This window comes from Prosopis cineraria, unplaced genomic scaffold, assembly GCF_029017545.1.
Source record: "Prosopis cineraria cultivar Desert tree isolate PC_DT_omini unplaced genomic scaffold, ASM2901754v1 PC1570, whole genome shotgun sequence".
Taxonomy (NCBI): domain Eukaryota; kingdom Viridiplantae; phylum Streptophyta; class Magnoliopsida; order Fabales; family Fabaceae; genus Prosopis; species Prosopis cineraria.
In genome coordinates this window covers 4,912-30,209 of record NW_026556895.1, presented here as the reverse complement: position 1 = coordinate 30,209, position 25,298 = coordinate 4,912, and the positions used below count along the sequence as shown (strand labels likewise).

Sequence of the window (25,298 nt, the reverse complement as noted above, 5' to 3'; positions counted from 1 at the left end):
TTTTAATAAGTTGAGCGTCTCTAGTCTTGAAGTGATGATAGCTAATTGATCTGCTGCCAACAGGTTTTGCTTGTCTAAGTTTTCTATATTAGGGGATGTGTTGTGGGATGATGTGGCAGTAGGTTTGGTGGTTTCATTCCCTATACCTGTGGTCACCATTGTACCCAGGCTCTAATGCCAAAATTGTTAGGTGCTCAAAGTTAACAAAATGAAATAAGAGGACTAAATCTATTAATGATATAGAACAAGAATGTCGTTTTATACTTCTCTCAATAGCCATGCTTAAGAGAATCTTTAAGGGGTTTAAAAATTGTTTTATTCATGATATACTAACTTCTGAGTTACTATGCATCTTTATAAAGCTAAGACACTCCAAAATACAAAATAAAATCTAGATAACTAGACAATTAAACAAAAACTGAATAAATATCCTAAAGTCTAAAACTGGAAAAATACTGAATAAAATCTAAAGAAATCTCCAAAAATCTAATAAAGCTTTCCTAAATAATTCTAAACTCAAATCAAATAATAAGACTAACAATCAGACTTAATTAACTTCTATCATTTCCTTCTTCAATAAGTCTTTAATAGAATCTTATCAAAGCCCAACCTCTCACATTTAGCAAATTGGTAAGATTTGTTTTGCGGGGCTTTGGGGTCCTCATCTTCAACACAACTGTTGGAACTTGATCCTCACATGATTTGAAAAAAAAAAAACATATATAGTCCTCACTAATACAATGTGAGATCTATTTCTATAATAATGGAAAAGGGAAGCAAAAACAGACATGCAAGATATAATCCTAAGAACAAATCAAACAGAAAATAGATGTTTAAAATCCAACCATTTACCTATAATTAGGATCCCAATCACCAGGATCAGGCAATGATAGGCAAGACTCTGGGTTGTCATGTCCCAACTCTGTTGGTTGCAAGTTTGAATAGAACTTGGCATAAACAAACATGCCATTTTCTGATTAGTTTCCACCTCCGCGCTGCTTCCGGCTTGCAGCATCATCAATTTGATTGCAGATAAGATGGCGAGCTGCTAAGAAATTGAGCTGTTCCTTCACCATAGATGGAGCTGTAGGACAGTGAACTTGCCAATGTGGAGAAAATGTTATATCTTGAGTTTGATGACTTCCAGAACATCCCCATTTTTTCTTCTATTAACTGGCTAATGGTAGATGTCTTCCCCAACGGTGATCCATGAGAAGTGCCTCTTGCAGGAGAAGTAGGTCCATAGTGTCCAGGAGAGCTTGCTGAAACTTGTGTATAGGACTTGGAGGAGTAAATTGTGAGGGACTCGCACCAAGGGGCAAATGGGTGAAAGTTCCAGCAGATGGGCTTATGCCTCGAGCACTCCCTGCCTGGTATGGAACAACCCTTCTCCTTGCATCAGGACTATTTCCAAGCATTGAGGTACTGCCATGACCAAGCAAATGAATACCAGATGGACCAACAGGCGAACAGTATGCAAACATGTTACTGCTGCTTTCTCCATAACTTCCATAGCTACTTCCAACCAAGCCCAACACTATCATTATAGCTACCATGGCTTCCCACAACTGCCGTAGCTGTTAGCAGGTGGATATTGCACCATCTGGAAATGCAAGCTGCTATATAGTGAAGGCCTACTTTTGCTAGGAACCTGCAAGAACGTAAGATAATTTACCAAGAAAATACTTTTAAAAAACAACATTATTCAGGGAACTAACAATCATAGATGAACAATTGCACAATGCAAATTCCAAGGAAGCTAGGCAAAAGAAATTGCAGAAGAAAATCCAGGATTATTGATCCTCAAAATGGGGAGTTCAGCTAAAATAGATTGGTTTTTCAGGAAGATGAATAGATAATAGTTCCTATTACGCCCTTGAACTGCTGCTGCTTGAATCAATGTCTTTAAAATCAGATCAGTCTACACATGTGATGTTACTAATTGAAAAAGGTGAGGATACAAATTTTCATCTATCAAGGGTGTGTTTATTTATGACTTTCAAAAAGTCAAAGTACTTTTAACGAACTTACTTTCACTTAAACTTGTTCGGATATTGATAGAGCTAGAAAATTCTTTAAAACATGTAGAGGGAATCAAGGAAGGCCAAGAAGGAAAACAAGCAAAACTTCTGGTTCTGATGTTTATCAGACAGATTCTAGTAGTAAGGAAAAGTAAAAGCTAGACTAATGATGTTTTAGGGGCTGCCCAGGGGAATAGCTTTTGTTGGAAGTGGGGTGTGAGACATTTTGGGTTTTTAGAAGCCTTTTGCATTTAAGGGGAGCTCATATGATGTATTTGGAAAACTAAATGTGGTGAGGAGAGATTAGCCTCTCGAATGCCAGCACTGTGTGTTTGTTCTGTTTCTGTATTTTGGGTACTTAGTTGAAGTTACTTGTTGTGCCAAATATATTGGAGTATAGGGCTTTAGCAAAAATAAGTGAGAGTCCAATGTAACACCGGTTCGGTTCCTTTTGACATTTAATAGTAAAACCTCAGTATTTTCCCCTCATTTACTGTTGTAGTACATTTTTCTATTCTGGTCAGTTATTTCAGCGCAGCTTATATCATATGTTACAACAACAACAACAAGCCTTATCTCACAAGATAAGGTTGGCTACATGAATTGTATAATGCCATTGTGCTCTATCATTTACCAAGCTTTTAGGAATATTATTAACTAAAAGTCTCGGTCAACAACTTCCATATATGTTAGGATATTAAAAAAAAAATCAATTGAAAAGCAAAAAAACCAGAAAGAAACTTGGAAAGGTAACTTTATGGAATGGACATTGCAAATGTACTTTCGAATTGTTGTGTTGGGTAACCAAACATGCCATTTGTCCTAATTTAGTATGATAGTGCTATGACTCTAAGGCATGGGATCAAAACCTAAACAACTATGGAGAACCACCCTTGAAAGTTGGTTTGTAAAGGGAAAAAATCATTTTATTAGATACCAAAAGAACTACTTGTGGCTACCCAATATGGGACTCCATCATAACACCATGTTATGTAATTACTGTAAGGATTAAAAGGCAATTTTGCCGTTAACAATAGATCCAGGAGCCTTTGAGACCTAAAGCTTTTTTAGTACAATGTTCCTCATCAACATTTGAAAACAGTTTGAGAAATGGGAGGTTGTGAATGAGGCAGAGTGCAAAGAAGCTTTCCCCAATCAATGATGGATCTTGTCCAGTACCCAAGAAGAATGTGAGAACATTGTCGAGGGCCAAGAACTCCAGGTAGTTAACAGTTATGTCAATGCAGGTTCCTCAATCATGGTCCCAAGATTCTTTCGGCTAGTATTCTTTTGGTAACAATTGGTAGCAGTCCATTATCTACTTTAAGTTCTCTATCAATGTTTGTTCTTCACTCTCAGTCACAGTTAGCTTCTATTTCACCAATGAGAACACATATCTCTATTTCTTCCTTGTTGCCAGTGTCCGTTCTTGTTCTAACTTGGGTTTAAAGGGAATTTAATTAAGATGCTCTAGAGAGGTTTGGTACAATTTTCAGTGCACTTGACCCTTGAGGGAAAGGGTCTTTTGGGAGAAGGGGTATTGATTTGTAATTGTTATAAATAAAAAAAGAATTAAGAATTAGTTAGGATCTAAATAGATTTAGATACAATTATGAATTAAAATATTTAACAAGACTTAAAGATTAATATAGGATTTGATATTTAATTATTTTATCATTGTATGTAGGATCTAGATACATTTAGCAGTGTACCTAAGTTTCCGACTTTGATTTATTATAAGAATGTGGTCGAAGACAAGCTAGAGGAAGGAACCGAATGAATCTTATTCAGTAATATGGTCAGATTATATACACGTACCATAATCTTCTATAAAAGGAAATAAAAAACAAAAGGAAATAAAATCAAATATTACTCCTAATGACCCAATCCTATCAAATCTCTATTTTTTTGGGACGTATCCCTCTAATTTTCCTGTAATTATTCTCACACCCCCCTCAATTTGGATCATAGATGCTAATCATGTCCAACTTGCTTATACAATTATCAAAAGCAGGTTTGTGTAACCCCTTTGTCAACACATCTGCTGCTGGGAGATTTGTCGCTAGGAAGGCTAGGCATACAATTCCATCTTCCACCTTTTCTCTAATAAAGTGCCTGTCTATCTCCACATGCTTGGACCTCTCATGTTGGATAGGATTCAATGCCATACTTATGGCAGCCTTATTATCACAATATAGTTTGAGAGGCAGATCAAGTTGGACATGTATTTCTTTCAGAACCCTTTTTAGCCATAACTCTTCCATTATGCCTTGAGCAAGAGCTCTCAACTCAGATTCAGCACTGCTTTTGGATACAACTCTCTGCTTTTGACTCTTCCAAGAAACCAGATTTCCCCATACAAATGAGCAATACCCAGAAGTAGATCTCCTGTCTTGGTGATGTCCACCCCAATCTGCATCTGTATACACCTCTATGTTCCTTTGTTCATGTTTTGAAACAGTAAACCTCACCCAGGATTTCCCTTTAGGTATCTTAGGATTCTGTATGCAGCTTCCATATGTTTTTCCTTCGGTTCACACATATACTAACTAGCAACACTCATAGCAATGCTATGTCAGGTCGTGTGTGAGATAGATAAATAAGTTTCCCAACAAGCCTTTGGTATCTCTCTTTATCCATTGGCCTCTCTTTCTCTTTATCTTCTTCTTATCTTCTTTACCCTCTTCATCTAGATTGCCCTCTTCTTTCTTGGATTTTTGCCTCTTCTTTGGAACAACAATAGGGGTTTCAACAGGTTTACACCCCAGCATACCCGTCTCCTTTAAGAGATCAAGTACATACTTCCTTTGAGACACATAAATACCTTGCTTTGATCTTGCAAACTCCATTCCCAAGAAGTATTTCAGACAACCCAAGTCCTTGATATTGAATTCTTTTCCAAGAACCCTTTATTCTTGCCTTGCCGCTTTCCTCTTCATTATGATCACCAGTGATGATTATATCATCAACGTATACAATAGGACACACCTCTTGCCCCCTTCTACTTTAACGAACATAGTATGATCCGATAGTCCTTGATTGTAGCCTTGTAGCTTTAGAACTTTTGAGAATCTATCAAACCATGCTCTTGGAGACTGTTTCAACCCATATAATGATTTCTTCTTTCAATTTACATACCTAATTCTCCCTTCCTTTATCAAAGCCAGGAGGTAGAGTCATATAAACTTCTTCTTTCAATTCTCCATTTAGGAAGGCATTTTTGACGTCTAGTTGGTGTAACGGCCATTCAAGAGTGGCTGCTACAGATAACAATACTCTGATGGTGTTCAATTTTGCCACTGGTGCGAATGTTTCCTAGTAGTAGTCAATGCCATAGGTCTGTGTAAACCCTCTTGCCACCAGTCTAGCCTTCAATTTATCAAGATTTCCATCAGCCTTATATTTAGGGGTAAATACCCACTTGCAACTAACCAGCTTCTTGTTTCTTGGTTTCTGGTTTCTGCACAACCTCCCAAGTCTCATTTTCTTCCAAGGCTTTCATTTCTTCCAAGACAGCTTCTCTCCATCCAGACGTTTTCAGGGCCTCATGAATGTCCGTAGGGACACAAACACCATCCACATTCGCAATAAAAACCCGATATCCTGGGGATAAGGCTTTATAAGATAGGAACGTCTGAATAGGATGTTGTGTACATGATCTTGGCTTCTTCCTGAGAGCAATAGGCACCTCCAAGTCATCTTCTGAACTTTCTGAACCTTCTTCCTCATCAGGATTATCATTCTCATCTTCTTTAGGACTATCTCCCATAGGATCTGTCATCGGTTCTGATTCCGGTACTGCTTCAGGTATGAGAGCTTTTGTACCATGCTTCTTCTTCCGCGTGTAAACTTTGATCTCTTTACCTTCAGCACCTGTGTTCTTATCTCCCCCTGAACTTGCATTTTCTTTTGATTCTGGAATAAAAGAGACAGGCTCAAGCAAAGTGGGATGATCAAGAGAGTCAAGAGAATCAATAGGTTCAATGGGAGAATATTCCTGAAATTCACTCCAACTCTCCCCCTGAATTGAAGGTGATGAATAGAAAGGTTCAAATTCAGAAAAAGTAACATCATGACTGATAAGTAGGCGTTTAGAGGATGGATCGAAGCATTTATATCCCTTTTGGTGTGAGGAGTAACCAAGAAACACACTTGACAGCTTGTGGGTCAAGCTTGGAAGAGGAATGGAGATGCACAAACGCAGAACACCCAAATAACTTTAATGGAAGAACGGTTTCAAGATGGGTGAGAGAGTGGGTCTACCGGAGACACTCGAGGAGTGTGGTGTAGGATAGAGTTTTTTGTGGGCATGTGGTTAATGAGATAGGTGGCGGTAAGAATGGCATCTCCCCAGAAATATGTTGGCACATTTGTGGTAAACATAAGGGCACGGGCAACATCCAACAGGTGTTCTATTTTTGCGTTCGGCTACCCCATTTTGTTGGGGTGTATTTGTACAGGAGGTCTTATAGATAATGCCCCAAGCCTTAAGGAAGTCACTTAGAGACTTGTTGACATATTCAGTGCCATTATCTGTTTGGAGAATTTTGATGGACGTGTTAAACTGATTAAGAACCATGATATAGAATTCGATAAAAATAGAAGCTACCTCAGATTTATCTTTCATTAAATATACCCAACACACACGGGTATGGTCATCAATAAAGGTAGCGAACCATTGGCTCTAGTTCGATTAGAGACACGAGATGGACCCCAAACATCACTATGGATAAGAGAGAAAGGCTTAGAAGGCTTATATTTAGACTGTGGAAAAGAAGAGCGATGATGTTTGGCTAATTCACAAATATCGCAATGAAAATTAGAAATTTTATTAGATGAAAAATTGGGAAACAAATGACTCAAATATTGGACATTGGGATGACCCATTCTTTTATGCCATAACAAAAGATCAGCTTGTTCAGAAGTAGTCACAAGGTTGCAGTAGATTCGCGACCATAGATTACTCACGGTTGATTCATCAAGGTAGGAGAGCCCATCACACTCCTCAGCACTGCCAATCATCCTCCCCGATGAGAGATCCTGGAAAATACAGTGAGTAGAGAAGAAGGTGAGCACTACATTTGACTTGTTTAGTTAACTTGCTAATAGATAGTAAATTGCACGCAAGATAGGGAACATGAAGGACAGAGTCAAGGTGCAGAAATTTAGAAACAATGATACTACCCTTTCCTGCCTGCAATGAGGGATGTACCATTTGCTGTGTCAATCTTCTCATGGCCACTACAAGGAAAGTATGAGGTAAACAAGGTAGAGTCTGCAGTCATGTGATCTGAGGCTCCGGAGTCAACAATCCACTTTGATTTAGTGGAACATACATTAAATGCAAAATGCGAATTACCTTGCTTAGCAACGGAAGCATTATGAGATGGAGGTGACTGGTTGGATTGTAAACTATGGAGCATCTCTAGAAGCTTATTTAACTGATCCTTGTCGATGATAGGCAAGGTACCCGATTTGTCTGGAGCAGAACCAGATTTGTCTGAAGTAGAATCAGAAGTAGTTTGATAGCCAAGAGATTTACCTTTACGTGGTTTCCAATCAGGTGGTTTTCCATGGAGGTCCCAACATTTATCTTTTGAATGGCCTGTCTTTTTGCAATGCTCACAAACAGCCTTTCCTCTTAATTCCTTTTGGCCTTGATCCGATTGTCGGCTCACTAAAGCAGACACCTCAGATGAAGGAAAGGTTGATGAAATTCCAGGTAACATCACCTTGCGTCGAGAAGCCTCACGACGAACCTCAGCAAATGCATCCCGAGTAGATGGTAGAGGAGAGCGAGCCAGTATGCGACTACGAACATCATCTAATGATTGATGAAGACCAGCCAAAAATTGGAATACTCGCTCATCTTCAATAAGCCTCTTATACCGTGCTGCATCACTCGGACAAGACCACTCGGTTTCTATGTTGAGATCAATCTCTTGCCACACTGAAACTAACTCCAACCAGAATTCCGTAAGATCACGCTCACCTTGTTTGATCTGCCAACTTCGAGTTTTGAGATCATAGATTTGAGCACCATCTTCCCCACCCGAGTAAGACTCCTTGACTGCGTCCCAGATATCCCGTGCTGTCGGGAGAAACATAAAGGACCGTCTGATTGGAGGGGTCATAGAGTTAACCAACCAAGAAGCCACCAGGGAATTGTCGGTCTCCCTCTTCACCAAGGCAGCCGAGTCTGACGCGTCTAGTGGTTTGGATGTACCTGAGATAAGACCCAGCTTCCCGCGGCCTCCAACAGCCAGTCGAACACTCTGGGCCCACTCACGATAATTGGTTCCATTGAACTTTTCGGAAACCAAGACAAGGGACGCCCCCTCGGCAGAACTCAACCCGAGAGGAGTTCCACCATTTGGAGTGATTTTTGAGTCAGCCTCAGTGCCGGAACCCATGAACGCAGAGGGTCGAGTGCGCGAGTTTGACTCTCGGTCGGCTCTGTCGTCTTCGTCTGAGTGATGGTGTTCAGCGTCTGCGTGCTCTGATACCATGTGGTCGAAGACAAGCCAGAGGAAGGAACCGAATAAATCTTATTCAGTAATATGGTCAGATTATATACACGTACCATAATCTTCTATAAAAGGAAATAAAAAAACAAAAGGAATTAAAATCAAATATTACTCCTAATGACCCAATCCTATCAAATCTCTATTTTCATGGGACGTATCCCTCTAATTTTCCTGTAATTATTCTCACAGAATTGCATATTCAGATTTGCTCTTAATCCCCCTGTTTCTTTCTTTTTTCCCCCCTTTCTCTCTTTCCAATCTATAACACACTACCTCTAAAGAGTCAACATTCTCAATGCCTGCACTACAATGTCACTGACCATTGGGTCAATGACACCTAATTGATCGGATCTAATTATGCTCAGAGAAACCACCCTTAAAAATCAGCTAGTAAAGGGAAAGAATCTTACCATTCAAGTACCACAATAATTACTTGTGGCTACCCAATGCGGGACTCCATCAACATGACAATCCAACAAATATTCACACTCTGTTTAATATTAAATTCTACAACAACAACAAGCCTTTATCCCACTAGGTGGGATCGGCTACATGGATTGCAAGACGCCATTGTGCTCTATCATTTATCAAGCTTTTAGAAATATTATTAATTAAGAGATTATCAAATCTAATATTATTAATTCTGTCAAATAGAAAATCACATTGGTGCCAACTGCCATTTTATTCATGAGAAAACACTACAGGAGTATCTTTCCACTGCACACGTAATAATTGGGAAGAAACTGGCAAACACACCTCACTAAAGCTCCCCATTGTAATAAAATCAACTACATTAGTAACAAACTAAGTTTGTTAACATCGATGCTTCAAGCAAAGGGGATCTGCCTAAATGTAACAAAATGCATATGCGCGCATTAGAATAGCTACTAGACTAAATGTCTGGTGTCAGCTAGTTACTTGTAGCATCGCAATAAGTGATATAGTAGTATAACAGTTGTAATAGACATATTTCATCAGTATTAACGCGCACACGAGGAGTAGACCAAAATATATAACAAAATTACTCTACTCCCACAAAACTACCAAAAATAAAACATCATGCATGCATTAGGTGTTTAAGAAAAAAACAAAGCAAAAAAGTCAATAGAAAGGCATTTCATGTTTAAGAGAGTAGCAGGCTCACATTAGGTGATAAACCAGCAGCAAACCAGTGCCCTCCACCAGGGTGATGATCCACTTTGACAGCTTGAACAACCGCCTAAGGTTCATAAAGAAATTAGATACATATTAGACCATAAAGAGATTGAAATCCATGTATCTATTAAGTAACTCACTGCAATGAGAGAAAAGCAACAGCCAAATAAATTAGACAGAATAAATAATTGGAATACAGTTATGCCCAGAGAATCACAAGAGACGGCAGTAGTTGCAGTTTATAAATTTACTATAAAATAGAAGGGCGGACTAAAAGCACATTAAAATTGAAAAAAAATAATAATAAGCAAATTTTTCAGGTAAGACATCAGGTCTCTCCAAGTCATCTGGCTTCCTTTTTCTTTTTTTCCCAGTGGGTTTAACCAATAACATTTACCTGAGTTAATCCTCGTGATTATCAAATCCTCATACTTTTGTCACTTTGCAACATAAAGTAATAGTTATCATACTGGAAGTGAACATTAACTCCAAGATCCAGTTGGCTTTTAAAAAAAAAAAACAGGGAAGGAAAGAAAGAAAGTTCCAGAGTTGTTCTCTTTATACCCAATTGATATCATGTGGATAGAGATCCAAGCACGATTAAGAAAATAGATATGAAAGAATCCTAACAAGATATAGTTTCAAGTTTGCACCTGCCACAATCAAAGGAACCTTAAACACCCCCTTGCATCAATCCAATACCATTCCATTTTTATCCATGCAATATTTATTTAATCTTAGTAGTGAATGCTGGGCTCTAACGGGACAGCAAGAGCATAAAGTTGGAGTAGCAGAGATGAGAATGTTACGATGGATGTGCGGACATACACGTAAAGATAAAATTCGAAATGAGCACATACGTGAAAAAGTGAGGGTGGCACCTATTGAGGAAAAAATGGTAGAAAATCGGTTGAGATGGTTTGGGCATGTACAAAGAAGACCAAGGGAGGCACCAGTGAGAAGAGTGGAACATATAACTTTGAGTCCGATTAAGAGAGGTAGAGGAAGGCCTAAGAGAACACTCTTGGAAGTTGTTGAACGTGATCTCCTAATTAATAATATTTCTAAAAGCTTAATAAATGATAGAGCACAATGGCGTCTTGCAATCCATGTAGCCGACCCCACCTAGTGGGATAAAGGCTTGTTTTTGTTGTTGTTTGTTGTAATATTTATTTAATCTTGAAGGTCCTCCAGTTAATATCTTTTTAACTTGTTACAAATTGGTAGAGTATCACATATGGGATAGCAGGTGAAGCGGTGGATCAGTTTGTTATCATATTTTTACAAGTTAATTTATTTTCTATCATGAATAAGAATGAGATATTATATATAAATATCTCAATTAGGATTTGTTTATTATCAAGTAAATGTTGGTAATGATTTAGTCAGTTATTTTCTATTTTATTTATTATTGAATACCTATTTTTATATTATAAAAATTATAGGATCCAAGATGGGTAGAGGGAAACAAGGAAGAAAAATCTTTTATTAAATTATGAAATCAAAATCTAACTTTATGAATTAACAAAGATCAAGTAAAATTTTTAGGTAGAAGATGAGCAATGTTCTTAAACTCATACAACTAAAAGCCCAGGAGAATCTCCAATAATGTAAATAAGTAATGATTTTAATTCTAGATCCTTTCTACAAGCTATGAAGCTAAATATTTATGGAGAAAAATAACTATGACTTCTAAAAATACTCCCATTAATCCATAACTCAGATAATGGGGAATAACTATCTAAATAATAAATACAAAAAATAAAATTACTCGCTTAATCAGCAAGTATATCCACTGCTCATAAACTTGAGGGCTACTCAGCAAACAGAAAATTAATCTAAATAATATTATTCAATAGAAAATATCTAAAATAACTTAAAAATAATATTTATTCCTAATAATAATCGATACTCTATCAAAACACAACAGTAGCTAATAGCAGGTAGATTTCGAGATTCATTGTAATTTTGGGAGATTCTCCTTAGGCTTTATTATTGTACAAGTTTAAGATCTTTGTTCATATTCAAATAGAGATTTTCCTTCATCTTTATCAATTTATGAAGTTATATTTTGATTTATATTTCATTAAAGACTTCCCTTCATTCTTTTCCTCTATCTATTTTGGATCCTATCACAAATCTTTTTAGTTACAAACTCGCCCTTGGCAATCAGAATCACAGTTTCATCCCCTGCCTCTAATGTGTTCCTGGTTAATGTGCATAATTGTTTCAAACCCTACTAATAATTGTCATCCAAATCATTCATCAAACACTCAAAACTGGATTACCCAAATGATTTTGCACAAGCAGTGATTGATTCATAAAAACAACTTACGAGATCATTTACAGTTTTGAATTAAAAGTATGGAACACATGAAATCAACTCAGGTGACAATGGTAGGGTGGACCTAGGATGTGAGGAAAGATCCAGAGTTCACTCCATTTTAATATAACCAACCAAAATATGTACAAGCCAAATGCATGAATACAAGTATTTAAAAACTACAGATTTTTCTTACCACACGAGGGGTTTCTGGAGGAGGCTCATAAGGATGGGTAAAAGGTTCCCCTGTCACAAAAGGGTGCCTTGAAGCCTACAGGAAGTTTTTTTCCCCCAATGAAAAACATTTTAGCAGAGATAAAAGTACAGGCACAAAAATTAAACAATACAACTAACGAGGGCATAAAATTTACACAAACACAAGCAGAAATTTAGTTTTAACACTAAAAACAGTACAAAGCAAATTACCTGGAAGGGTGACCAGCGCTTTGCAGGATCAAATTCAACTAGCCCTCTCAAAAAATCAATTAATGCCAATCGTATTTGACTCTCTGTAATGAGTTTAGTAAATGCAATATTCATTAGTGGCCTCAATCTAGCAACAGAAACACAAAGATCCATACAATATTACAGGAATATCATGTTCAACAGAATCTTCAGCTGTTCCTAGCTTTAATGAAGAAATATAAAACCTAACCTCTAAGAATATCTTCCTCCGGCAAGTTTTTCCTATAGGGATAGTGGGTAACAATTTCTTCAAGATTCATATGATTGAAATACTCTTTCCCAATTGATGGCTTCTTCAATTCTCTCTGAACAGAAACCAAAAATATGAAAAATTAAAAATGTAACAATGTAAAAGGATTCCAAAAGCTCGCAAGTATTTTAACACCATACTAGTAGGAGAGGCACCATAATATCCACTACGGGAAAAAACATAACATATATAACTTACAGCTTCATATTCTTCCTCAGTCAATGCTTGATAAGAACTTCTTCCATGTGATGGAATCTCGCTGTTCTCTCCATTCTGGAGATTCCCAATACACTTGAAAAATTTACCAGTGTTTTTGGCCTCCCTCAGTACATAATCAGGCGGTTGTCCCCTGAAATAGTTTCACAACAAAAATGGTATCATTTGATACAGCGAAGGAAGGAAAACCAATAACTTTCAAAGAACACAGAAATTAAAAAAAAAAAAAAAAGTCACTTTCATATTGAAACTCTAACAACTACCCTGCATTTCCATTTGAAAAGAAGGACAAGAAAGTTATAAGAAGTGAAAGGTATCAAAGATGGGCCATTCTACTTCCCACTACCAACCCATTGCAGGAAGAACTATCTTAATGACATATGCAATGGATGAATGAGTTAAAGTAGCTTTTACAAAGTAATTACCCTCTTCTGTTTTCCCTGTTATGAAATAAACTTAAACTAAAGGATTTGGTTGACTCAGTAATCGTTGGCAGTGAAACTTGAGAATCCTATACAATCTTGCGAGGGTTTCAGCTTGACTAAAAGTAATGGAGAGAAATAAGAGCAATTATTATCTAATTAAACTGCCCAACATCACATCTATTGATAAGAGTCAGTTGAATTAAGTTTTATTTAATTATTGTTATTTTGAATATTGAATTTTTTTTTTGAGAGATTTTATTTAGATATTTAGATTTTTATCCATATATCTAGTTATTTAGATTTTATTTAAATATTTAGTTCTTTAAATTTTATTCAATATCTTATCCAAATATAGATTATAGGAGATTTTATTCAGTTCTTATTTAATTATCTAGTTATCTAGATTTTATTTAGTATTTTGGATTGTATTTAGCAATTCAGAAGATAGCATATCATGAATAAAATAGACTTTTGAACCCTTTAGAGATTCCCCTAAACGTGGCCATTGAGAGAAATGTAGAGCAAGATTCTTATTCTATATTATCTTAATAAAATTATTCTTGTTATTTTCTTCTATCAGTTTTATGTTCTTTTATTAATATATGAAGTTAGATTCTGATTTCACACTTTAATCTTCCCCATTTCTCTCTATGTATTTTGGATCCTATCATTTGGTATTAGAACCAAGTTACCACATGTACCAGTCAAGAAACCAACCCTCCTAACAACTCATCCAACAACCATCCAAAAAATCAACACTCACTCACATCGTATCATCTAGCCACCATCACTTCAAAGGTTCGAAACTCTTGATCTGTTAAAAGAAAAGGTAGAGGTGCTTGAAGCTTCTGCACTCAATAAAGGCAAGAAGACAAGGGAGAACCATTGCAAGCGCTATCATGAAGAAGAAGAATGTGAAGATGAGCAAGAAAATCATAGACAACACAGATTTAATCACACCAAAATTGAATTTCCTAAATTCAACGGACATGAGCCCCGAGGGTGGATATTAAAAGCATAGGAATATTTTAGATATCATGACACACCGAAAGAGCACAAGGCGGACATTGCATCAATGGCCCTGGAAGGTGACACACTCAATTTATTTGCCTGGGTCAACAACGAACAGACTCTTGTATGCTAGGAAGAACTCATGACTGCATTACAAGAGAATTTTGGGCCCCAAAAATACCAGAACCCCGATAAATTCTTGTGTAACATCAAACAAATAGGGTCAATGCAGGAGTATTGGGTGGAATTTGCCAAGAGATTAGCATGGGTCAAGAATTGGCCAAAGCATTGCTTGCTTGGCATTTTCCTTAATGACCTACAGGAAGAGTTGTAAGTAGATGTCCACATACACAAGCCAAGATCTGTATATCTCGCAATGAGTCTAGCCCTAGAGTTTGAGAGTATGTCAAATGTGCGTGCGCCCAAGCCCAACTCTTCCTACGACCAAAATCAACCCATTATTGCTGCAACTTATCAAGCTCATGACCAAAATCCCTCTGCAACAGCATTCTCCTCAAACATGACCTCTCTAAATACCCCACGAACCACCAAGTTCAATGACGCTTTCTTTGGCTCCTAGCCTGTTGAATTCAACGTTGACTAAACCCACACCTATAGATGCCAAGCATCAAAGGAGGAGAGAGAAAGGCCTTTGTTTCCAATGTGGTGAGACATTCAGACCTAGACACTGTTGCAAGGGATCCTTTTCACTATTAGAAATTATAGAGGAAGTCAAGCAGATTGTTCCACCATCATTGAAGGCATAGTAGAGAAAAGAGAGCCTCCTACAGGCTCAATTTCCCTCTTTCCAACTTGAGGACAAGTTACATTTTCAAGGGAGGGGTAATGATAAGTGTCCGTTGAATTAAGTTTTATTTAATTATTGTTATTTGGAATTTCATATTATTTTGAGAGATTTTAGAAGAGATTTTATTTAGATATTTAGATATTTATCCAAATATCTAGTTATTTAGATTTTATTTAGTATTTTATCCAGATATAGATTTTTGGAGATTTTCTTCAGTTGTTATTTTATTATTTAATTAACTAGATTTTATTTAGTATTTTAGATTGTATTTAGCCTTATAAATATGCATAGCAATTCAAAAGCTAGCATATCATGAATAAAGTTACTCTCTAGAGATTCTCCTAAGCATGGCTATTAAGAGAAGTGTAGACGAGATTCTTGTTCTATATTATCTTAATAGAGTTACTCTTCTTTTTTCTATCAATGCTATGTGAAATTAGATTCTAATTTCATATTTTAATAAAGATTTACTTTCATTATTTCTCTCTACCTATCTACGTATCTTGGGTTCTATTAGCTATTTACTTTCTATCCACATAACGCATATAGCTTTGGTTGCTATTGGGGCAGTTCAAAGGCTCTATATGAATTACATGCTTTTGACCCTTCTAACCTTGTTCTTGACCCAATGTGGAGACAAAGGTATTTTTGGCTTTTCTCATAACACCCAATAACCGACCCCTATATTATTCAGAATATTACCTCTCTTTTAATTTATTTGAACATATGTGAAAGTTTTAATTGGCAGTTGGTGGGTAGTAGTAGCATTTACTGAGCTTTGCATTAATTTTAGTATCTAAAATTAAACCTCTTGAAATATTCTTCAATCAATTACAAAAGCTATTTATTAAATTTCGTAAGATTTCAGAGCCTTGATGACATCTCTCCAGAGGTCCCAAGTTAGGATTGCATCTCACTCCAACTCATCCCTCCCCTAAACCCTAAAATCCTCCTATTGTTGCCACTGCTGCCAAGAACACCACTCACTAAAACTCTACCCTCGCCGTGCATTGGACCATCGCACTCAAGGGATGCCAAACAATGGAACCTAAAGTCCCCTCACCAAACTCCTCCACATGATGCCACCGAAAGTTCTCTGCATAGTATTGCTGTCATTGATGTGTGAGGGCATGTCCAACATTATTTCTTGTCATTATTTGCTTTTGCCAACATTGAATTCTTCCCCTCTAGTAATTCCTAGGTTTATATCATCCAATATCATTCCACTTTACAACTGTAAGGATAGATTAACAGAGTTCCCTTCAATGTACGAATTTTCAAAATTACACAACTCAAATTTACATACTATTATTGAGTGTTAAATTATAAACATTATATCAAGCTTTCGAATTCTTATTTTGGCAATTCTTAAATTTCACGTCTCAATAGCTACTTTTTGTTCATGCAAAATGATTAACTTTTAACTTTCTTCTTGGCACAAATTTTTCTAAGAAACCAATGGAAAAAATGATGACCAAAAGTTATAAACGTTATGATGGGTACCTAAATGAGATAAGGAACCCTACCCCAAAAGCTAATTGTTAAGGTGAGAAAACCAACCCACTTAAATATCCAATTGAACATCTCATACTACTCAATGTGGAACTCAATATCCCATAATATCAAGTCTACACCAATTGCCCTAATTTAAAGCTAATGTCTTAACGGCTGCATTCCATGGCACTTAACTTGGCCTCCTACCAACCAGAACCATCCACGTGTAGCCCTCTCTAGAACCACCAACAACCTAGTTCTGGTACCAAATATCAATTGATGGCTACCTGAGTAGGATAAGTAACCCTACCCCAACCCAAATTTGGGGCAAGGTTAGGTACCCATCACATTATATGAGGAAAATTAACTAAAAATTAAAAATCAATTGCAGTTGCTGTCAAGCTTTTAGAAATTCAATTCACCCATTCTGTTTATATCCAATTATTTTTTTCCTTTTATTTTCTCAACGTGCAAGATGACTAACAGCAATCACCATTTTTCAACTAAGACCACCTCATTTTACTTCAAGCAACCAAATAACAGTTTGTAACTAATCAAATGCATTTAAGAGACCTTTAAATTGGACTGCCACATACTAGAAATACAATACTTGAGGGAAAAATGCATACCCAAGAATTTCAATCATCCTCCTCAAAAGATCAAATTCAGAAGCACCAGGAAATAATGGTAATCCAAGAAACAATTCAGCCACTATGCACCCAAAGGACCACATATCAATAGCTGTTGTGTATCTTATAATGGTTAAGGACCAAGTAAAAGTCAATGAAAAACATATGAATGAAAACAAAAACTAAAGTTGCAACAAGTTCTCTATCCCATGATATAAAAAAGGGCATGAGCATTAAAATTGATTCAAGGGGAAAAAGTATCATCCAAATAATCTTTGGAACACGAAATTACTCTAATTCCCACTACTTCACTTAAATGATCTTCCGACAAAATTACTGACTTTTCAAATCTCAACTTGTTTTAGGCTATTAACAAGATAAATCTATAGTGCACAGCCAAGGGCTAAATCATAAACCTTAGAATTGGCTAAAAGAAGTTGCGATCCCTTAGAAAAACCCAGAGCTTAAAGTTCAATAAAATAGTTGAAGAAAAGGAAAACAGCAAAAAAAAAAAACACCACATGAAGCAAAATAAGGACCACCTCCTCCTAGAGAGAGAGAGAGAGAGAGAGAGCAGTTCTAAAATCATAGTATAAATCAGCAATTTCATTTGACAGGATACTGATATCCAAGAAGAACCTCAGGAGACCTATAATATCGACTCTGCAGTAGAAAGGAAGAATTTAATCAGTACAATTAAAAAAGGTCATACAAACCAACACTGACAGAAAAAGTAAACCTGAATATAGGAGTAGACAGTACGGTCTTCCATGCATGCCGATCCAAAGTCAATAATCTTGACTTCTGCTGGCTTCACACTGTGACCCAAACATGGATTCAAATTATTAAAATTCAACACAAAAAGGTTGCAGCATATATGTGGGAATATCTGATATTTATTGTAAATATTGTAAAGCCTTATTAGTATTTATTAGGTTTTATTAGACTTTATTAGTATTTACTTCCCCTCATGTATATATAGTCAATGTACCTCAAAATTATTATCAATGAGAAATATTCTCTTCTCTCAAATTCCACAAGGTATCAGAGCATTAGGCTCGAAATAAAAATTAAGGTTTATTTTCAGGGATGGATCGCAGAGGGCCTCCATACAGCACTTGAGGGTTTTCATGTGGACCTTGGTGGAGCATGTTTGGACTCTTACCACAAGCCTCAAGGTGATCAAGAGGTGCCGATGGGCCAGCCACCAAAAATGACAACCAATGGCAACATGTGTGAGATACAAGAGCCACCACAACAATCTGTGCCAATGACATTTGCACAATGTATGTAGACACATGTTCGCACAAGTCCAATGGCATCTAGGTTTTTTGACAATGATGCAACATTTCCATTCAAATACCATCCACTCTGACATTTGGGCACGCTCCTTTCGCATCTTCTCAATCATGCACACTCTGTTTTGTGCTATGGTTTTATATTTTTGAGGTAATAGCTTTTGTACCATTCATGTCATGAGAGTGCATTCCCATTTGAAGTGATAGGAGTGCTCTTATGGGTTCTCTCCAGTATCAGATCTACCATGTCCAGTTCTACACATATAGCAATGGTGGCGAAGGGGGGGGCTTTCCTTCAAGCTTTAACAACATCACGAAATAAAATAATTTGGATTGTGGACTTTTGAGCCCCCAACCATATGACTAACTGCCAAAAAGTTGCTTATCACTTACACCCCGTGTGTTAAGAATGTTGAAGTAAAGATTATAGACGGCTCCTCAACACTAGTAGCGAGAAAAGGAAGTATTTGAATCTCAAATTGTAGTGTTGGAATTTGTACTCCATGTGCCCAAACTCAATTGTAATTTACTTTCCATAAGTCAATTGACTAAGCAATCAAATTGTCATGCTAAATTCCTCCCATCACATTGAGTGTTTCAGGAGCTATCATCTAAAGGGATAATCGAAAGTGCTTAGAAGTATAAGGACCTTTACGATCTTAAAGTCACTACTCAAGCGAGTAACTCACCAATTGTCAGTAATTCTACATCTACCTCTAAAGTTAATGATTTTATATTGTGGAATAAGAGGATGGATTATTCTAATTTTCATTACCTTCAACGATTGTTCCCAACCTCATGTCAAACCTAAATGTTAATGAAATCCACTATGAAGTATGTAAACTTGCCAAACACCATAGAACTTCATTTCCTAAAGCCAAATACTTACCTACCAAACCGTTCACAGCCATTCATAGTGACTTGTGAGGGCCATCTCTTACTCTCAATTGTACTAAAATAGTATGGGTCCATTTCCTTCATTGATGATCACGCTTATGTTTGTTGGCTTTATTTTTTAAAAAACAATGAGGTTGCATCTACATTCATGAATTTCTTCACCGTTTTTAAAACCCAGCTCAATACCACCATCCAAGTCTTACACATCAACAATGGAGCTGAATATTTTAACCAATATTTTGAGTACCTTCCTCCAAATGCATAGTATTGTCCATGCCAATTCATGTTCCTACACACCCCAACAAAATGGGGTTGCAAAAAGAAAACATCAGCATATACTTGATGATGCTAAAACACTCATGTTTAATTGCAATATGCCCAAGTTTTATTGGGGGGATGCTATTTTGACCACAACCTACCTAATCAACCACATGCCCAGTCGAATCTTATCTTTTGAAACCCCTCTCCAGAAATTGCAAAGTGTTTTTTCCACATCTCATATTAAAACCAATCTTGCGCTTCAGGTGTTTGGGCACACCACCCTTGTCCATAACCACCAAAGCAATAAACTTGAACTTCAAGCTATCAAATGCATATTTCTTGACTATTTTGCTACTCAAAAAGGATATAGATGCTTTGACCTGTTTCAAAACACATTGTCAACCCTAATGTCACCTTTCATGAAGTTACTCCTCTTTATCCCAATCCTTCAATTCAGGGGGAGAGTATAGATGAATCTCAGACTTGAAAACAAGAACCTAATAGAGAACAAGTGTTTCTTAAGCCATGGATTACACCAACTAAGCCATTACTACCACCACTACCAGAAACATTCCTTCATCTACTTTATCATCACCAACATCTTCTCTTATGCCACAAACTGAGGAACACAAGCAAATAGGCGGAGATGCAAAGAGCTTGTTGGAAAGGTAGAAGCAACTGACAAGGAAAGATATCAGAAGCTTGCTGGAAAGCTTTTATATCTTTCTCATATAAGGCCAAATATAACATTCGCTATCCGTGTAGCCAGTCAATATATAAGCTGCCCAATGAAGATCCATAGAGAGATCTAAAAGGATTTTGAGATATCTAAGGGAGGCAATCTAAGGGATTTTGAAATATCTAAAAGGTACTCTTCGTAGAGGTTTGTTCTTCAGGAACGTGAGCAAAGATCCATAAAAGTTTACACCAATGCAAATTACGGTGGAACCTATAAAGATTAAAGGTCAACCTCTGGCTATTGTTCATTTGTGTGAGGAAATTTAATTACACGGAGAAGCTAGAAGCAAAGAGTTCTTTCAAGAAGCAATGTTGAATCTGAATTGAGATCTTTAGCTCAAGGAATAATAGAGGAGTTGTGGATCAAACGAGTCTTGAATAAAATATAGGTTAGAGCAAGCTCACCATTGAAACTCCATTATGATAATAAGGCCACCATAAGCATGGCCTTAAATCTGATACAACATGAAAAGTCCAAACACGTAGAGATAGAATGACACTTCATCAATGAAAAAGTGGAAGGAATTCCATGTTTGACATATTTTTCTACAAAGTTGCAAGAAGCTGATATTTTGACTAAAGGGTAACCTGGACATGATTAGCATTTATGATCCAATTTGAGTGGGAGTGAGGGAACATCTGATATTTATTGTAAATATTGTATAGCCTTTATTTTAGTAGGGAAAATCACATACAAGGATATTTAAAAAAAAAAAAGTTATTCACAAATAAGGACCAACACGGAACCGTTTGTTGCTAAAATGATGGAAATAGGGGCTTATTTTTTCCCAAATAGTGACTTGTTATTGGTCCTTATCTGCAAATAACTTTTTTCAGCGATGCCTGTATGCAATTTCCCCTTATTAATATTTATTAGACTTTATAGGACTTTATTAGTATTTATTTCCCCTCCTGTCTACAAAGTCAATGTACCTTAGAATTATTATCAATGAGAAATAGTCCTTTCTCTCAAATTCCACAATGTAGTTGTCTATAGGACTATATAGTAAGAAACCAACCTTGTACATAGAAGAATGTTTTCTGGCTTCAGATCACAGTGAATGATGCCAGCATCTTTTAATAGAGCTAATCCATGTAATATCTAAAAGCAACATAAAATTAAGAAAATAATCCTAGTAGAATATCAAAACAAATTAAGGACCGTGCAGAAAATTTATAGAAAAGACTAGCATACCTGCTTAGAGAACAACTGAACAATACTCAAAGATAACCCCCTAAAATTGTTCAACTTGATAAGCTCATACCTGTGTGGGAACAGAATATCAACACTGACATATGCAAAAGAATGCAAATAAGCAAATCTAACACAACAATCTAGCAATCTTAATAGTTCAGGTAAGATGAGCAAATTTCATTGCATCACCAACAAATGGAAGAACAAAAGAAACCATAAAATCGATAACTTACAAGTTTGTGTCCAAAAGTTCGAAGCATATACACAAATGCCGTTGATATAAAAAGTAATCATATATACGAACAATGTGATGCTTATCCTCAGGATCATACTTCTTGTTTAACTGCATGAAGAAAAGAGCACATTAACTTACCAGACTAACTCCTCTAAGTTGTACTAACAATAGCATGATTAGTTCAGTTTCATAGGAACAAGAACCAAAGACTACCGTATTCAAAATAGATACTTCAACCAATGCCTGTTGATAGTATGCAGGTTGATTTTTGATGATCTTCACAGCAACATAGCTGCTGGTATCTGAAACCCAACACTTAGCCACTTGTCCAAATGTCCCATGGCCAAGGACATCTTTGACAAGATATCTGCAAAATAATGGAAAGAAAATTTTCAAACGCATCCCAGCGTCTGTCTGTCAGGTGAAGGCAAGGGAAAACATTTGCTATTAATTCAAAACCCTTAAATGTTCCTTTTGATATTTGAAGGAATTTATAGAGAAAAAGAAGCAATGTCTAGGATTAAAAAAAAATGAGAAAGCAATACAATGTGTTAAATAATATGCCCTCCTGAAAAAAACAATACAAAAGAAATATCAAAGTGTAAAGTCCTACAATTTTTTATTATTAATCAAAGTTCCCAAGAATAACCAGAAGAAAACTTTTCCAGAGCATATGCCAGTAATCTGATATCGTTAAGAGACATAAAGAATTTAGGAAATTCATGATAGATTGATCCTTTTGGAAAAAGTTCTGAGTTCAGTGAAGTCTTACAGGGGGAGAAAATAGTTACCTATAACGCACCTGAAAGTAAGGGTATAAATGTCTTTGCAAGGTTACAGTATTACAATAAATAGAGGTTGATGTTCAACCCTTGAGACCAACAATTACTTTAAGGGGGGTATCGAATGCAACATGGAATGTAGTAGTTACTTAACACCAAGATTTAAGAAATCTGCTAGTGGTTGTTAGTGCCTCACTACCTAATGTAATTCCTCAATTGTTCATATGCGGATATAAATGGGATTAATAAGAAAGAACCATTATACAGATGAATGAGGGGATCCGATAACTGAATTACATGAATTTTTTATATCATTATGAATCATAACAGTAAAAAATAGCAAACACAGCATAAACTTTCACTAGCAGAATTGTATTTATCCTTTGAAATTATTATGTGCACAGCATAAGAGAAAAAACGAAGACAGATTAGGATATGAAAAGCATACACGGCAACTCTGCCAAAAGGAAAGCAAAACAAAGGCAAAACGCAGACCCTAAATCAAATTTATAGGCCTGATGATGTTTAGGACTCAATTTTAGATAGGAATTTAGTTTGACACTTGCAGTAGCAAGTGAAACCATAAAATTTATGTTTGGGAATTTAAATAAGGATGTTCATGAAGAGGATTTTATTTTGGTCACTCAGTCCTTATCAGAGTTGCCATATAAGATCCATATAACCATTGTTCATTGTCAGAATAAGGCCTGAGTGAATGACAAACCTTCTATTTCTCTCAAAATTGACCAAGACAAAGTTCACTGTCAATATAAGATCTGAGTTAACATTATCAAAGCCATCATTAAGCACTCCAACTGACGGGCTGGTCAAATATCTTTTTGGATTTAGCTCTTCAGAATACTTGAACTCCGGATTGCATATTTGGTATGTTTCAATTATTTCCTTGGTCAATCTTGCGAGCAGCTGCAAATTGCAAATTGAACATAAGTTCAAATCTTGCCTGAGTACTCTAAGCTTCAAACTTTGTTACGCAGTCAAGTACAAAAAATAAGGCTAGCAAACTGCAAATCAATACCAAAATGATGCAGCATTTAAATATTCGACTAAATAAAATGGAATTTGAGTTTTCAACAATTTTTTACAGTTCTGCAACAGTACTAGGAGAGAAGAAGTGAGAATACAAGTGAAGAATTTCCAAAATGCAAAGCTATGGCACATTAAATGTCACACTGAAAGAATAAGAGATTAGCTAGAAAAAATTCATATGATGATTCTAATTTTGGCTGTTAATTTTCACCCAAAGAGGAAGCAGCATTGTGCAACAGGCATAATTATAGGGGAGAGCATTCAGGAAAACAATAGTACGAGTGAAATGGCTCAATAAATCTCATTCTCGCAGGAATAACTTACAAAATCCTTAATCTAAAAGAACTGGAAATTGGTAACTGATCTGGGTCTTCACTAATGGAATAAATATCAATTTCTAAGGTTTTAAGTGACATAATTCTTTTGATAGAGTTCCAAACAATTAAGCAACTAAACAAGTGGATTTAATAATTGAGCACCAATAGAAAAAGAACCCTGATAATTTCCTACACACATTTTGTGGGGAAAAAATTAAAAAATAGAAATTTACAAAAGAGGAAGACGGAGTGCCCTCCAAAGGACAGAAAAGAAACTATAAACTCATTCATGCAACATAGTTGCCCCCTCCCCCCCACAGATCTAATGAAGAGGAGGATGAAGTATCCTCCTTGGAAAAAAAAAAAAAAACAGGAACAGAAAAGAAAAGAAAATAGAAAACAAAGTTTCCAATTACCTCTGAGTATCTAACGAAAAGACACACTAAAAGAAACCATGAGTTTTTCCAAGGCAGCAAACACATTGCTACCCTTTCAATGTAAATATTGAACTGCTTTGTTCAAAAATAATAGAAGGGAATCAGCTTCTGGGAGCTTTAATCCAAAACATTGTGTCTTAAACCAAAAGTCTATCCCCACTCCAAATTCTGAAGATGTAAGCTGGACCATTGCTTTAAGGAAGGGGGCAAAGTCATGTACTCTACATCCCAAAAGTAAATTTATTTCTTATGAGAAGTTGTCTCTAAACTGAATACTGAAGAGTTCTTGTGGCTAGTATATTTGATACAAAGCTAACAGAAAATTTTCAATAGGCAATTACAGATCCAAAATGGAGAGATGCTATTCAAGAAGAATTGAATGCCTTAGTGAAGAATCAAACAAGGAAGATGATGGAGCTAAACAGTAATTCAGTTTTATTTATAAAGCAGAAGCTGGATTACATTCATCTATACACTGTCTAAAATAGAAGAATAACCAACCAGGGGAATAATCAAGCAACAGGCACATGAAATTCAGTTTTATTTATAAAGCACAAGCTGGATTATATCCATCTATACATTGTCTAAAATAGAAGAGATAACCAAGGGGAATTATCAAGCTACAAATGCATGAAATCGTAGAGCAAAGGGACACACATAACCAGTCTCTAGCATTCGTGTGACTAGGGCACTCCACTCACAACCAAGCCTTCCTCTCTCTTCCCTTTGGCCCTATATCCCTTTTGCCAAGTTTGTTACATTTTTTT

The 25,298-nt window shown here is 36.3% G+C and overlaps 1 protein-coding gene across 1 annotated transcript; it reads right to left on the bottom strand.

Moving 5' to 3' along the window:
* Positions 1 to 977: 977 nt before the first annotated feature.
* Positions 978 to 25,298, bottom strand: LOC129300399 (dual specificity protein kinase YAK1 homolog). The gene is given in 19 exon segments (XM_054938963.1): positions 978 to 1,167; positions 1,169 to 1,283; positions 1,286 to 1,526; positions 1,528 to 1,566; positions 1,568 to 1,651; positions 9,693 to 9,767; positions 12,223 to 12,297; positions 12,453 to 12,535; positions 12,682 to 12,796; positions 12,940 to 13,090; positions 17,325 to 17,447; positions 17,947 to 17,987; positions 18,064 to 18,142; positions 21,538 to 21,620; positions 21,714 to 21,783; positions 21,947 to 22,056; positions 22,162 to 22,315; positions 23,455 to 23,654; positions 25,189 to 25,298. Coding segments are annotated over 19 exon segments (2,046 nt in total). The 5' UTR covers positions 25,207 to 25,298.